We start from the raw sequence: 16256 nt of genomic DNA on the forward strand, positions 1-16256 counted from the left end.
AAAAAAAAAAAAAAGCCAGGGGCATAGATAAGATGATTTCAGTCCCTCCTCCACAGAACAAAAGCCGTACGCATGATATACTGCCTTTAAATACCTCGGGACACTTTTGGCTGCTGCGTTCGCTCCAAAGCTGCCTAAATATGCAAAACATGCAGTAATGAGAAAGCAACCGAGGCTGTGCTGAAGCCGCCTTTTTCCCCCCACTTCTTACCTTCTACATTAATACATGTAGACAGTCAAATCATCTCCACGCTGAAGAAGAAGAAGAAGAAGAAGAAAAAAAGAAGAGGCAATGCTTTACAGTCAAGAGGAAAAAACTCTTATGTTTATTAGCCATGAATTTCACATTGTGAAAAAAATCACATGTACAAAATAATGCCATAAAAATAGAAATTAAACTCTTACATGACGAGAAAAAACAAAACAAAACAAAACAAAAAAACTGATGCACGCCGACAGTGTTTTTCTGTCTTAATTTACATCATTGTGTGAAGCTGCGCTCGAATGTGAGCCAGCTGGATTTCCACATAAAACAGGAGAAGAGGAGGGCAAGAGTAGAAACGGGGAAATGCCACTCAGCAATTAGGTGCAAATTGAAGGGGGCATTCATTATTCGCTGTTGCCAGGGAAACTTGTGTTCTACGGGGGGGATCTGATTGGTTGGGGGCCAGAGGCTCTGTGCTCAGTGGTTGGATGAGGTCAACATAATGGTCTCTGTAGAAGTTAAAAAAAACAATAAAAGAAAAAGAGGGGGAAGTTTTAGGTGGCTTAAGGAGCTGAACTGGAATTTCAGGGGCCGTGTCCCATTTGATCCAGTTTGAAAAAAATATATACATATTCCACCAAAACATTAGCTTTTACTTTGAAATTCAACGAAGCCATTAATATTCAATCGTAAAATGTCAATGTTCGGGTCACCGAGACAGATACACAGACAAAGAAAACACTGATTTGAGTTACCAAGTATGACATATGCAAGTATTTTAAGACATTCACTGTTGTTGATTTTTTTTGGTCTTCAGGAACTCGCGATGTTTTTTTTTTTTTTAACTTTTATACTTATTGTGCATCAATGACACTATGGTGAAAAGCACTGCGGTGTCTGCCCTTAACAATGCACAGCTTGCTGGACTGAACTCTGTCTCAATATGTAATGATGAAGAAGACTGAGGGTTAAACACCCCCCCCCCCTCCCCCCCGAGGAGCCACGTTAGCACATGTGACAGTCCTCCAGCTGTCCTTGAGACAGCTGCAAAGACTGTCGCAATTCTTAACCATGTCAGGGTTGCTGTGTGACGTCGCCGGTGGTTTAGAGGGTCACACACACTGAGCCGTGTCTGTTTCGTGGTCGGTTTTCGTCTGGTTTTATTGGTGCAGTTTTGGGCGCCGATTTAAGGCAATTTTGGAGCTCAAATCTATCAGGAAGTAAAAGGGACATTTCTTTCATCGCCGTCCAAGTCTTCTTATTTGTCTTGACCTCACTAATGACTGCTCTTCAGTCCGTACTCTCAAATAACTGCGGAACCCTGCGAGGAGAGGATGCACCTCCGCGTCTTTTAAAAGAACAGAGTTCCTCTTGGGGGAGGCGGGGTGGGGGGGGGGGGGGGGGTAAAGACTAAACTGTGCAAAATGCAGCCCCACTGAGATCAAATAAAACACAACACCTGGCCATGCATGACACACCCCGAAAATTCATTCGCATATGAATGCAGGCAGAGAGGAAATAAATAGGATGAAACATATCAACAGAGTATTCATCGCCATATAAATTAAGACTACGTTGCAGCAAGTTTTAAGAAGGAACTGATGAAGTTCTCAAGTTTCTGTTAAGCTGACACGATTTCTGTGACCGCAGAGAAGAGTTCATGCCATTTTTACTGAATCACTATGAGTGGACATGCTCCGAAAAGGGTTCAGCTATGACTCAGCAAAGCGAGCCGACATATTTTTTTTTTTTTTTTTTTTTATTGGAATAACAGAAGCACAGCCGGTCTTTTACAGCATTAAGTGTACAGCTCGATGTGACCGTGTCCCATCTGAAGCGCCGAATCCGCTCGCCGCGCCCGCGTACAGCGGGTCGGACGACGGCGCTCGGCGGCCGTTAACGCGCAGCCGCGGAACAGCAAACTCGTAGGGTCGAGACCTCGAGGCACCTCGACCCACCCTCCACCGTCCTCCTCAGCATCAGCTGGCGTTGGTCTTCAACACCCCATGACTCGCAGTGACAGAAAAAAAAAAACTGCCACGGCCTTCATAAGAGGAACACTCTAAGGTCAGTTTTTTTTGTGTTTGATGTTCGCAAGAAGTAAAAGAAGACAGAAACAGAAAAGATTATTTGGAGGAGAAGAAGGGGGAGGTTTGCTCCTTCATTGTGTCTTTTTAAAAATCACCTATATTCAGTCAAACGCTTGTTCTTTTGCATTCCTCCTCCCTCGATCTAAACAGAACATCCATCATGCTATACAGTAATTTTTTTTTTTTTTTTTTTTTTTTTTTTAACATAGAGGAAAAACATCGATACAGATTCCTCACAAGCCTGTCGTGACTAAATTGGGAAAGATGCAGGTCGTGTGATATGTTCGCGGTACTCCTATGGTCGGCATGAAAGCACAAGTCTGGCACAACGTTTTTGCGCCTCGCGTCACAAGCAGCAGTTTTGTTTGGTTGTTTTTTTGTTGTTTTTTTGTTGTTTTTTTGTTGTTTTTTGCGTTAGCTGTTGAACCGCAGGTCTCAGAAAAACAAAGAGATGACATCATTCCAGTGAAGTGTCCGGCTGAACGCGTCTCCGGCTCCGCGTGCGGCTTTCTGCGACATCGAGATGAATGCGTGTGTCTGTACATCACTGATCAGTGTCTCTTTTGTGTGTGTGTGTGTGTGTGTGTGTGTGTGTGTGCGTGTGCGCGCGTGTGTGTGTGTGTGTGTGTGTGTGTGTGTGTGTGTGTGCGTGTGCGCGCGTGTGCGTGCGTGCGCGTGTGCGAGGAAGAGGAGGATGTGTGCTTCTTCACAGTCGGTAGACCAGCAGATGAGGCAAGAAGGGGGGGAAATCTGCGGAAGAGAAGAAGAACGAGTCGTTAAACGGGCTGATTAGATTTACGAGGAGGCCTGTGAGCAAACAAACAGTTTAGAAGGTGACGTTTTAATGATTTAAAAGAAGAAACAACAAAAGGAGCCTGAACGCAGAAAATAAAACGCGTAGAGGGAAACGAGGATCAGGCGTACAGCTCCCGCATCAAAACCTCAAAACCTGTAAACCAGTGCAACAGCACTACGAGGGTGGCACCGATCAGGGAGGAAGGTATAACCCTAATGAGTACGTGTTGAACACAATTTTGTGAATGCTGGTCTGTGGGGACGGAAATTCCCCCCCCCCGTGGACATGACCGGAGGGCGAAACTTAAATTTTGTGTCAAACTCTGGAAATTTGCAACGGAGGCCCTTAAAATGCTTAAAATGCAAAGAGCTCGGAAAGGTGTTACGAGTGACATTCGCGTTTCCATCACCATAGGTCGTGTTTTGTTGCAGAGGACTTCATATACATTTACACTGCTCAGGTCTTGCCACTGCGACCACCCGGTATCCTCCTGCTCGACGAATAGATTTGGTAAATCCGCCTACTCCGTTTCTTCAGTACAGTCTGGCCTTCATCCAGCTCCTTATCTCCCCCTCAGCCTATACTACATTTTTCACATCTGAGCGCTTTCTACTCTTTGCGGTTTCACTTTGACGTTTTTTTTCTTCTTTTTAAAGCTGTTGCTTAATATGCACCTATCTGTACAGCGCAGAGGCTCGAAGGCTTGGCAGCACTTCTGCGTGTCTAATGTGAGTGTAATACCGTCTCTGTTCTGAGGTGGGCCTCTCCCCTGGCTGAGTGAATAAATTAAACCTGAAGAGAACTTTCTAGCCCGAAGCCTCGATCCGCAAACTTTAGTCGATGATTGATTGTCGTACAAATGACTGCCGTTGACGCTGTAATTGTATTTCTTCCGTGCGTTTTGTGCCACTTTTGTAGTTGAAGCCTCATAGATTGAGAATTGGCGTCATTCCATCCAGTGTTGCAACTAATTCTATGATATTGATGTCAATAGATGTTAATTAAAATGTGTTTGGTTGAAAATGAGAAGCTAGGCGCCTCTGATTAAACAGTTTGTCGCGCTAATTCTCCACTTATGTGCTATTAAACATCACAGAAGGAGGTTTCTTAAAGAGATGAACATCATTAAAAGAGAGATGACGTAGAAATACTGATGGAAATGTGACATTTTGGAAATTTAATCCATCTGTTTTTTTTATACAGGTTAATAGAAATGATTAGAGCAAATTTTCTTCATATTCGCGGGAAATAAGTCAAATTTACTGCCACCTGCTGATTGAAGGAATTTGGACAATTGCCATTAAAACCAGCACTGTGCTGTGTAAAATTCAAAGGAGATTAGCTTAGTTTAGCATTTCTCACCAAAAAAAAAGGGGGGGGGGGGTAAAGGGCAGGTCTGGATTCATCAAATCCACCAACCAGCATCCCTAAACCTCACTAATTAACATGTTATATTATGTTTGTTTAACCCATTCAAAAACCAAGGTGTAAAAATGATCGGCGATACTAAACTTCCTGGAGTTGAAGCTGATTGGCCTCTGACAGCAGCTTTCATATTCATGCCAGTAGAATAGATCAAGAAGCAAATTTCCCTCAAACTATTCCCTCAACACAGTGAACACATGCCTGACATCATGGAAACCATCCAAACATCGTCATGGGAACTGGAAACCAAACGAAGACGATCAGGTTACTGCGGACCGAAAGTCTGTGTGTGGAGGCATTTATGCATAGTCATAGAAAGATATGGCAGTTTTAATGTTGTTGTTTTAGCTTCAGGTCACCTTTTCTTGGTCTGAAAGTTGCATTTCAGTCAAATTCATTTGTTTGTTTATGAAAAAAATCAGCAACACTCTGAAAATACGGCCGCATTATCAACATCAAGAAAGTCGATCCACTTTGTTAGTACTATGTTATTTGATTTTGAGAGTGCCATTTGCCCCGACTGAAAGCTTTCCCAGAAAAAAAGGAAGACTCTCAGACAAGTCAGAATTGTTCCCCTGGGAAAAAACTCAAGAGAGAACCTCTTTTTTTTTTTTTTCTCTCCCAGCTACAATCTCCTTCTGTGAGGTCTAACATACTTCCTTCCTCTTTCATTCCTGAACAGTCAGCCCTGTTTTCCATTCCTCCACATTTCGCCTTTTCACGGCGTTCAGCGAGGAGACTTGTCAGTTGCCATGACAGGCAGGCGCACAAAAAAACATTCTGTATTAAATTAGTGGCAGGATTATTCACTTCGCTGAGCGCTATGTGTTGAACTGGCTTTTCGAGATAGTTCGAACCTTGAGATGAGTCGCTGAAAAGAAAAAAGGGAATAATGAGTCTTTAAAAAAAATACTTTTTTTTTTTGAAAGAGGAACATCACAGTGATGTGGTGGCGAAGACGCTCCGAGCTGTTTTCCTGGCATTATCGAACGGGAGCCTGTCCAGAACCGGACAGCTGGAGAGTCACTCTACTTGGCTCCCTTCGGCGTTCTCAGGAGCTGCCAGCCATCCCCCCCCCCCCCCCCCCCCAAAAAAAAAAAAAAAAACACATAAAAACCCACCGCGAAATGAAAAGGACTGCCTGCTGCATGGCTATGTGTGGGGGCATCGGTGCAGGGATCGTGTGATGTGATTGTGACCCCGCATGCCTGCAGAGAGATCAGGTTTGCCAGCTGACTAGCCGCACTCCACATGCGTCTGGGCTGTTTATCATCAGATCCGGGGAGCGGAGTTAGAAAAAAGGCAGAGAAGATGTGGACGTGAGCAGTCAGGTGCAAAGTTTTCAGAGCGAGACCACCGCCATCGAGGATGATGTGTGTTCGACCGGCCTCAGAGGGGAAGGCCGGACGAACACACATCATCCTCGAGTGTCTAGCTCCACAACTCTTCCTCCTCATTTCCCCTGCTGCCACATCTCTCAGCCGCCTCTTGCTCGTAAGTGATGATGAATGGCTTCCGACGCCACGTGAGTCGCCGGCCGCCTCCCTCTCTCCCGGCGTAAAAAGACCATAACCTCATCAAAGGAAGGCGACTGAGAGTGGATTAGCCTCGCCGGGGTGTTGTAGCCTGCTGGTGTGTGGGGCTTGTCTAATTGGCAGACCCCCTTTTTTTCCCCCCATCCCTCTTAGAGAGATTTCCCCCACAGGAGCAATAAAAGTATCCTATTCTCTTTCAATTACCCTCTCTGTCCTTCGGCCCATCCCCACAGCCACATAACTCACTTAACTAACGCACACAAGCCCCCTATCAATTCCACCCTGCTGGTTCTGGTTCACCCTCCCCTTCTCCAGATCTTCCTACATTCCTTTGCTGAGAATACTCCACGTATCTCACCATTATCTCTCTTTTTCTGAAAGCCCAGGAAGCCTGAACAATGATGGGTATAACACTGTCAGTAGTATCTACGCTGGCAGATTTGCAAATATACATTGCAGCACATTCATCTTTCCAAGGTTGAATTTTTCTATGTTCAGTTCAGAATTTGTAGGTAATAATTGTAATGCCTGAACTCAGTGTGAAGTATACTTATTTTATTACTTAACTTAAACTGTTAATAGTAAAGTTTGTTCATTTTCAAATATGTAGCATCAACACGCATCATTACCGCAAAATTATTTTGTTTGAAAATTGCAAATTAGCCAGTATATTGCTATCTATTTCTTTAACCTCCAAGATGCTTATATCTGGCTTGATAATCCCAACATAATTCATATGGAAACAAATGAATACATGAGAAAAACATACATAATTCAATTGAATATGAAGAAAAAGTGTCAAACCCTTCAAAAATGTCTCAATTTAGCATTGCTCTCATGAAAACGTTGTCAGACTTGTGAGGGAGAGTTTTAAAAGTAAAATGATAAATATCGATGCAGCAGAACCAGAGATATCGATTTCCCCTGTTAAAACTTGGTATTTACACTATATCCGCAATGCAACATGACTGCTGACAGTTCGAACAGAGGTTCGAGTGCGTTCTGGTAGTAGTGGATAATACAGCCTTAAGTTGCTGGTCTAAAGCAGAGATGAGGAGTGCCTTAGAGAGGTTTTGTAATTTCCCGTTTTTCATACAGCACGCCTGCAGATTTTTGGATTCTCACATTTGTAGTCACTGAATCAGCTTTTTTTGGAACCAACTCTCATATGCCACAGTAATCGAACGGTCGAACGTACCTCATGGAGAAGGTGCAGGTTGAGGGTTCGGGGCTCAAGCAGGTAGGTGTTTCCAGGTGCTGACGAAAGCCGTGGGAATGAGCGAGTACGGCACCGTCGTGATGCTGTTCCACGCATCCAGCGTCGGGTCGTAGCAGTCCAGAGTTTTACACCGCTGCGTGCCAAAGTACCCGCCCACCACGTACAGTTTGTTCCCCGATGCCACGGCCTGGCAGCTCATCCGCTTGGCCGTCACATCGCCCACTTTAGTCCACTGGTAGCTCTCACTGCTGAACTTGTAAGCCGAGCACGCCGAGAACTCTGTATCGCCGCCCATGACGAAGATCTGGTTTCCCAGCACGGCGGCGGCCGTGTAGCGCCACGGTTGCGGGCAGGATGCGGGCACAGTCCATCGGTTCTCCTGCGGATCGTAGCACTGGACCTTGGGCAGCTTGTCGTGGGTGACGCTGGTTCCTCCGAAGGCAAACAGCTTGAGCTTGACGCTGACTACTGCTGCATTGCTCACGCCCTCTCTCAGAGGAGCCACCATGGTCCACTTGTTCGCCACCGGGTCAAACTGCTCCACCTGTTTGAGTGACACGGATGGAGAAGCCGGGAGGCAGCCGGTTGCTGCGGTGTGACCTCCGACAACGTAGAGGCAGTGTTTCAGCTCTGCGGACCCGTGGCCAAACCTGGCGATGAGCATGGGCGCCGCCTTTGACCATTCCTCGTGGACGGTGTCGTAGACCCATACATCTTTGGACACACCATTTTCGGAGCCTCTGCCACCGGTGATGTACACCTTACAGCCAATGGCACAGGCGCTGAATTCCTTCCTGGGACTGGGAATGTCCGCCTTTGGGATGATCTCTTTGGCCTTTTGGTCCACCAGATACAACTTGTCGCACATGAAAGTCTGCCCGCCCAGAAGAAAGAGGGCATGGCTGGTTTTTCTTGGTCGAGCGCAAGGGCTGTTTACAACACCGTCATTCTGCAGGATCTTCAGCTTGCAGCGGATAGCTTCGTCCACCAGCTCCTTGCTCTTGGCCTGGGCGTTGATCAGTTCTTCTGTCGAAACGTTCTCCATTAGAAAGATGGCAGGCAGCAAAGCGAGGCGGACCGTTCTCAGGAGCTCCGGAAGATGGCAGTGCCTCCTCTCCAGGTCGTAGTTGATCCAGTTGAGGGCGGCATCATAAACCAGTCTCTCGTCTTCCGTCTCTAGCTCCTCGTGTGACAAAAGCTGTACCACCATATCTTTGGGCAGTTGGAGGAAGTCCTCTGTCTTGCAAATGGCGGGGAAGTTGCTGAGGCACATGCCCCAGGAGAGCTCGGACAGCTTGGTACACTGATGGGCGTCAGACAGCAACAGCATGCCAAGGCAGTTGGACGGATGAAGGTTTCTCTCTAGGAATTCGGCGCAGGCATCCCGAATGTCCTGAAACTCCAGCATGTCCCCAGCCTCAAGTAGCGACTCTGCGTTCTCCTCATTGATGACCACGCGTGACGAGTACGCGTAATCCAGCAGGAGCTCCAAAACCTCAGGGTGGATGGAGTCCCGGAAGTTGACCTCGCTGGCCTGGCTCTCCCGCAGCCCGCCACTGAACATGGCCTCGAAGTAGCGGCTGCAGGCGGCCAGCACGGCTCGGTGGCAGGGAAAGGAGCGGGTGCCAGCGTGAAGCAGGACGTCGGTGAAAAGCCTTTGCTGTCGCAGTGAGTTCAGGTGCATGAGGACACTGTCGGCATAGGAGGACTTGTGAAAAAGATAGATGTTCATCGAGCCAGTGCTGGCTCGAGATTTGCGGTTCTCATGGACGCACACGGACATTTTCATTGAATCCTGAAACAGAAGAGAAAAGACAAAAACACCATTTAATACATTTCCTATTTAAACTCAATGATAAAGGTCTTCTCCAATTATTAGCCATTTTCCACAACGTATCATTTGTCTTCTAATACGTTCAGACAGCATACGATTTTTTTCAAATTTTCTTCAACTACATCCAGTAATTTAGAAATGCTGCAACTTACTAGTTTGCACAAGCAGGCTGATTTATGTTATCTATTGCAGAGACTAGATTGTTTTCATAACGATTAGTCACAAAAAAAAGCAGATTTAGTTTCCTATGGAGTAGTAAAATAGGCCTAATTTGACTCACAAATGTAATCCTCGGCAGTGACGACTGCACATGCACACACTGTGATGTCGATGCTGACAAATTACAATGTGCATCCCCTAATATCCCTAATAGGGATGAATAATGTGCATTTTTCTGGGAGAAAAAAATTACAATCCTCCCCAGGAGAAAGAGATTTAGCAGGAGATCAAGTGATTACAAATTACAAAATAGCCTACATCTGGGAGCTATGAAGGTCAAGTAGATAACAATTGTCTTCTCGCAGAGACTTGGGTTTTTCTTTTTTCTTTTACACTTTTAGCTCTGAGCAATGCTAATCCCCTTCTTTCAGAGATCCCATGATTTAGCAGTAAGTGTCCTTGAGAAATGAGGAATAAAAGAGACAGCGGGGCTCTTTTAAGCCTCTGAGAAATTCACAGAATTTAGCCCACTCCCCTGCCAGAAAATCACATTTCCCATCTTCGGTGTCCTCGCTCGGAGCTCACTCTCATTCCACCCAATTTCATGACATGTCAAGTGCCTCCTGCGCTCTATTCACAGAGGTACCGAGTCCCTGTCTGACCTCACAGCTGACAGATTCTTTGAACATACGTTTCAAGGTCTCAGCCAGCTCCACAGTCTGTAGGTCGCTGCAAATATTCTGATAGAAGATTGCATAATCTTAATGGCAAACCTACCCCACCTAAAATTCTCACTTCTTTTTTTTTTTTTTTTTTTTTATAAAACAGACTTTTAGGTGTTTGTTGCATAGTTTCCTTATTGACTGCAAACAGCTGCGAGCATAGTCAGCGTGCAACCTGCCAGTTACCATAAATTCCAATGATTCCAAGGCTGCGAAGGCGAGAGAAGTTCAAAAACATCCATCAAACCTTTCGAAAACACTCCCGCAGCCCGATCTATTCCTCCGCCGCCCATTTATTTGCTCAGTATGTCACAGGCACAGTTAATAACTGACTCTCTGTGGCGGTGCGGAGCTTTGAGGAGGGTTAGCACAACATAGACATGGCGCGTTAATCTATATTTTCATTTTGGAGAAACTATGATCATTTTGATACGTTTCTGCCTTTGAAAGCTTCTCACAAATCCATTATAAAGTCAAAGAGGTCAAGCTCCGTTGGTGAGCAAATGGTTTACAAACCTTGAGGTGGTGTTTGATAATCAAAAAGATAGATTTTCACTAACAGACGAAGAGGGTTCAAAAATTCCAAGGTGTCAGGATTTATTCCTCTACAGCCCGAGCTGCAGAGACGAGAGGGCAGTTTCCATTTTCTAGAAGTTGCATCATCTGGCCCCAAAATCCTCCGAACGCAGTCTCATGAATAGATAATGAGGCCTGAACCCTGCTGGTACAAGTCCAGGTTCAACTGGGATTTCTGGTGAGCAGTGTCACTCGTACGTTTCGGGTCACATCTCAACAAATAAGAAATGTATTGCTGTGAAATTTTGCACAGACATTAATGAAGCCCCGATTAGACACCTGACTTTACCTCTAGCGTCGTCATTAGGCTGATATTTGTGATCTAGAGTGAAATAACTCATCAAATCTTGGATGCAATTTTGATTTTTATCCAGTACTTTTTGATGTCCACTTTCTTACGAAAGTAATATTAGCATCGTTACATCAAACATGTTTGCCTTTTGGTGTTAGCATTTAGCTCAGAGCACTGCATGGCTGCAGAGTTTTATCTCGTCATTCTCTTCTCTGTGACTTGTACCAAAGAAGATTTTGGTTTAATGATGAATTTTAAATGACTCGTATAAATGTGACACGATCCAACGACCTACATGTGAAATATATTTTCAAAAAAAGGGGATTAAAAACTCGGGTAAACGTCGCGCTGATGTAGGAATGTATTCAGTGCGAATGTCTCTTTAAAAAAAAAAAAAATTATGTATATAGTCATTCCAAGTCAATTTACAATAATAATAATAAGATAAAGAATATTATTTATTACGAGTTAATGAAACATAAAACCAATTGCAACCCTGGCTCAACAGGATTTATTGCCTTCCAGCCGTGACAAGACTGGCAACCCGTCATCTCTGTTGCCTCTGGCTCGGCTATAATGAGAATATCCTTGTCTCTCACCTGCACATGTCACCTCCTACACACACACACACACACACTCTGAAGCTCAAGGGTTTTTAATTTGAAGTTTTGAGTAGCTTGATTTGAGTAAGTGGTCCGAATAAGTCAGGCACTAAATTGCAGTTGTTTTGCATTTTCTTATAATTAGCACGGTAATAAGTATAACCTTTAGTAGTCGAGGTCTGAGGCTCAGGAACTGATTGGCAGACAAACACTTCAAGTCAAACAGGAAGTCAGCTGAACACCACACGGTAAAATAATTCAAAAGAAGATTAGTAGTGATTTTCTCAGCATGCTAACTTTATGCCTGCAGGGGGGGAGGGAAGAGTGATAATAAAGTCATTTGAAAAAAAGAATAAACACAACTCTGTAATGCTGATGCCAAACAATGCTACCAAACATTCTGCAGTTTCGGTGGCAGGCTTCTATAACTATAGTTGTTTCCTCTCTGAAGTGACCGCGTCATGCCTGAACATGATCTCATCTTGATAATGGCAGCGAATGACTTGGCCTTGTTCTGAGAAACATTTTGGTCTGTTGTCCAAATAGCAGCTTGAGTCAAGGATTTCAAAATGTCGAACAAAATATCTACTCAGCCATTTAAATGCCGTTATAAGTCACTTTATTTTTTTCCCTAAGTGATTATCAGAATCGTACATACTGCAGTTTGTACATTCCTTATTCTTATTCTTATTCTCCAACCACTGTCCCTTTAAATGACATACCGGCCCACACAATCATCAGAGCTGACCTGCTGGGCTCGTCTAACTTTTGCATTGCAAATGAATGTGCTCACTCAATCACGCGGAGACAGTGGAAGCAGGGAAGCTGAATAAAGACAACCTTAAACCAGTTACTTTAATCATTTGCATATTAAAGGGTAAAGCCTGGATTACCAACCAGAGCTGCAGGTCCTGAAAAAAAACAAAAAAAAACAAACCTTTGTTCATAACCTGTATCATTCTAATGTGTCCTGATCAGGAGCACAAACTCGGACTAACCTGCTGAACATCTGAGCACGGATTTACTTGAGGAAACTAGTCACCTATATCGCTACTTAAACCCAGAGTATTACTTTAGTCTGATCGTTCACTGTGAGGAGAGGTACAGCGCAAGTTTTTAAACATCCCGAGTGTGACACGTCTCTGTGAGATTCCCGACGACCGTCTGGCAGACGTTAGCGCCACATGTTTCTAAACTTTCTGTCCTTGAGAGAATACTGAAGATTAGAGGGAAGGGAAAACGACGTAGAAGTCAGAATTAGCTCGACAACTTTCCAAACTAATCGCTAACTTTATTTCCGCTTTAAACGAGAATAAACGGATGGATTTTTCAGCCACATCTTCACTCAAAGTGTAACTTTTTGGCCATTTAATATGAACTACAGAAGAGAAATGTAATTATCTCAAAGAAAGAAAAAGAGAAGAAGATAGTATTTACATGATACATATGAGGAAACGCAATTAGCAGGAAATACAAAGCCCTCTTACATGACTCAGTCTTGAATATTTTTCATACCAGATTTCACATAATTACCTGTTGCCCTCGTTATGTGACTGTGTGTAACTTTAATACCTTGTGCAGTTGTCATCGTGAAGACATACCTGGGTATTCTTGCGGAGAGCTTAGCACCATATTATATGTGTCTTAATTTCTTTATGGACGGAGAAATCAAATGTTTTGACAATCAATTTTGATCATTTTGGTTCTTTTCAAGCCTTAACGATGACAAAATGCTCCAATTTCTCCTATCAAATGTTGAGGACTTGCTGCTTTCCTTTGTCGCATATCTTTAGTCACCTTTAAACTCCTGAAGGTTTCGTTCTGCAGGTCAGACAAAACGAGCTGCTCACAGACATCACTGCGAGCACCGGGAAGTTATGACCAGCATTTTTGTTCATTGGTTTGCAAACACTCTAAACAGACAGACTAAACATGATAAATTAATTATTTAATACAAATATCTTGCATCCCTAAAATCGACCATTTAATGCCAACGAGCAGTACTCCTGGGTTATCCGAGTTGCTATTTTCTGGTCAAAAGAACCGGAGTCGGTACGATCGCACTAAAGTGCCCCGAGAGGAAGAGGAAGATGCCGGCAGTGTTAAGAGCGTGTGATTGGCTGGATGGCTGTGAGAGTTGTCATCCTCATCCACTCTCACACCGAAACCAGACCCACAGGCACACAGAAAGCATGCATTGTAAAAAAAAAAAAAAAAAAAAAAAAGCAGTCATGCACATGCAGCCTCTGGACTGTATCTGAGGCCTGGCTGGCTGCAGCCTGTGTAAAATCATTGCCAGGTGTTCACAGTCAACCATGGACTCAGGAAGAGGGAAGAGGGATGAGGGAGGGGAGACACTTCAAAAGTAAACACCCGGTTCAGATGGAGCTCTGTACATCTGCCACTTGGAAGAGGAAAACAAACAAAACAAAAACAAGATGCAAAACAAAAGAGGGCTAGAGCGGCAGTTTATTGATCTGCATTAATCTCAATCTTCTGAACAGAATCTAATTTAGTCCCAAACCAGCTGTCCGCGCACACGCTGTGTTTTAAAACCACGAAATCTCACATTAGGACTCCAAAGGAGAGCCGCTCGCACCTGATGTCGCTTTTTAAAACACGCAAAACATTTCGAGTATGCAGGAGCAGAAACGCGGATGGCATGAAAGAAACACAAAAGGCATCGATGCAATCAACAGTCTATGTAAATGATAGTAATAACATAACCGAGAGATAATCAGTCATAATTTCTGGTCTGTTGCGCTTTTGCTGCTACATCCTGGAGTGTTTTTTTTTTTTTTTTCATCACCAGGAGATCAGAATGGGGAATATGGGATGCAGCCCTTGTTATAATCTATTGAGAAGCTATAACAGCCGAGAAGGAGGTGATTTGTTAGTCTTTTTATTTTTTTTGTCTTACCTCTTTGGGTGAAAGCAGGAGTTCAATTGTGCCCGCGGTATCCCTCGAACATGCCACTTCTGAAAGAGCCACGATGCAAGCCTTGCGCTCGGGGAGTGCAGCTCCTTGGGTTATCTCCGAAAGACTGGCGGATGTACTGGGTGAGGACGAGGCCGGTTTTTTGTTTTTTTTTGTTTTTTTTTCCTCCTCTAAACACTTGCCGGTTAAAAAAAAAAAAATTAAAAAAAAAAAAAAAAAAAAAAAAAAAATTCCCGGAGGTTTTATATGTATGAATATGCGATTGACGGGGCTTGAAACGTGAAGGATGTGAGCTCGTGGTTGTTCCCTCTTGCGCCGCTGCTCCGCTCCTGAGTGACGGTCCTCCTGCAGCGCTCCCACTTCTCTCTCCGCCTCAGATCAATGGGTGTGTTTACAGCGAGGAAAGGGGGAGGATCGTCACCTCGTGCAGGAAGCGGAGGGAGAGACAAGGGGGGGGGGTAATGCACGGAGATGTTGGAGGAGAGTTGGTTTCCCCAAAGGCAGAAGCCCCCCCTCCCACCTCCCCCCCAAAAAAGACAGTCAATATTTAGTGTTAATTTTTTTTTTTGTGGTGCAAAAATAAGCTTTTCTAAGTTATTTATTTAAGTATATCAACATATTTTTGGGCAATATTACGTTAGTATTCTTCCTTACAAACACGCTCCTTTCAAAGTATTATTTTGACTGTTGCAACAATGTGAGAAATGCTTGTAGTTGTTTAGTTTTAACTATCGTCTGTTTCAGTCTTGTGGTTTCCAACCCAAGGAAGGTGGGGCCCCTCCAATGGATCACAAGATAATCACCTTTTTAACATCAAATGCTGGAACATTTTACTGTCAGAAATTATTTTTTATGGTCAATTCATCGTTTGAGTCATTTCCTGGTTCCTTTTGTCGATGATGATAAACTGAACATCTTTTGGTCGTGGGCTTTTAGTTAGGATAAAAACAAGACATTTTAAGCTGCACTTTGGGCTTTGGGAAACACTGGTTGACAGTTTTTACCATTATCAGAAACTTTCAAAACAAACAAAAAAACCCGAATGGATTAATCGAGTCAATAATCAACAGACTGATCAATAATGAAAATATTCTTGAGTCGCAGCTTTAATGACTCTGAAACCTGTCAAGGGACCACAAACTAAAACAGGTGGGAACCTCTGGTTTAACTTTAACAACATTAATTTATGTAGAGTCACTTTGCAAAAAAAAAAAAAAAAGACAAAGTCCAAGTATGTGAGGAATGACTGAGTGTGCCTGCAGGAGCTGATGGTTGGTTCCTCTGTTAAAGTCCCAGTCATGCTTCACTTATTTCCTATTGTGTATTAAAGACAAAACATGCTCCGCCCACCATTGTGACTTGTACCCAGAGAAAATTAAAGCCATTGTTTGTATTATGCTTTGCTGACTCCAAGACTTTAAAAAGAAACTATACAGTGACACATTTCAAAACAATAACATATAGGAAATACCATAAAAGTTGGCCTGAGTCACGGTGACCCCAGCGTCAAGTCCTATAGGATTATAAAGACGTTGTGGTTTTTGGTCTGAGTCGAAGTCCAATTTTAAACCCCGACCGTCTCGTGTGAGTCACATCTGTGGTCGGTACATTTGGCTGTGACTAAACCCTTCAGTGGACCCTCGAGGCTGGAGTGTTATTATCTAGTTTGTTGTTTTTATGTGTACTGTACTTGTGCTGTTGTGATTACACAGACAGAGACAGAATAACACTTATGACTGCAGCTTAATGTTAAAGATAATACAGCACATTGTTCATTAGAGGTTTACATGTGAAGTGTTGTGAAGAAAAAAAAGTCATTATGCTTCATTGATATGTGACAGGAGGGACATCTAGTGGACAAAA

At 43.7% G+C, this 16256-nt stretch overlaps 1 protein-coding gene across 1 annotated transcript; it reads right to left on the bottom strand.

Moving 5' to 3' along the window:
• Nucleotides 1-296: 296 nt before the first annotated feature.
• On the bottom strand, nucleotides 297-14455 carry enc1 (ectodermal-neural cortex 1). The gene is made up of 3 exons (XM_069168456.1): nucleotides 14376-14455; nucleotides 7250-9065; nucleotides 297-3045 (listed from the first exon to the last, which is right to left on the bottom strand). Exon 2 carries the CDS (start codon nucleotides 9057-9059, stop codon nucleotides 7284-7286), a length of 1776 nt encoding a protein of 591 aa, XP_069024557.1. The 5' UTR covers nucleotides 9060-9065; nucleotides 14376-14455; the 3' UTR covers nucleotides 297-3045; nucleotides 7250-7283.
• Between the last annotated feature and the right edge of the window lie 1801 nt (nucleotides 14456-16256).

Source organism: Embiotoca jacksoni, unplaced genomic scaffold (genome assembly GCF_022577435.1).
Source record: "Embiotoca jacksoni isolate LCO1_2020_lvr unplaced genomic scaffold, fEmbJac1.0.p SCAF_10, whole genome shotgun sequence".
Lineage (NCBI taxonomy): Eukaryota > Metazoa > Chordata > Actinopteri > Embiotocidae > Embiotoca > Embiotoca jacksoni.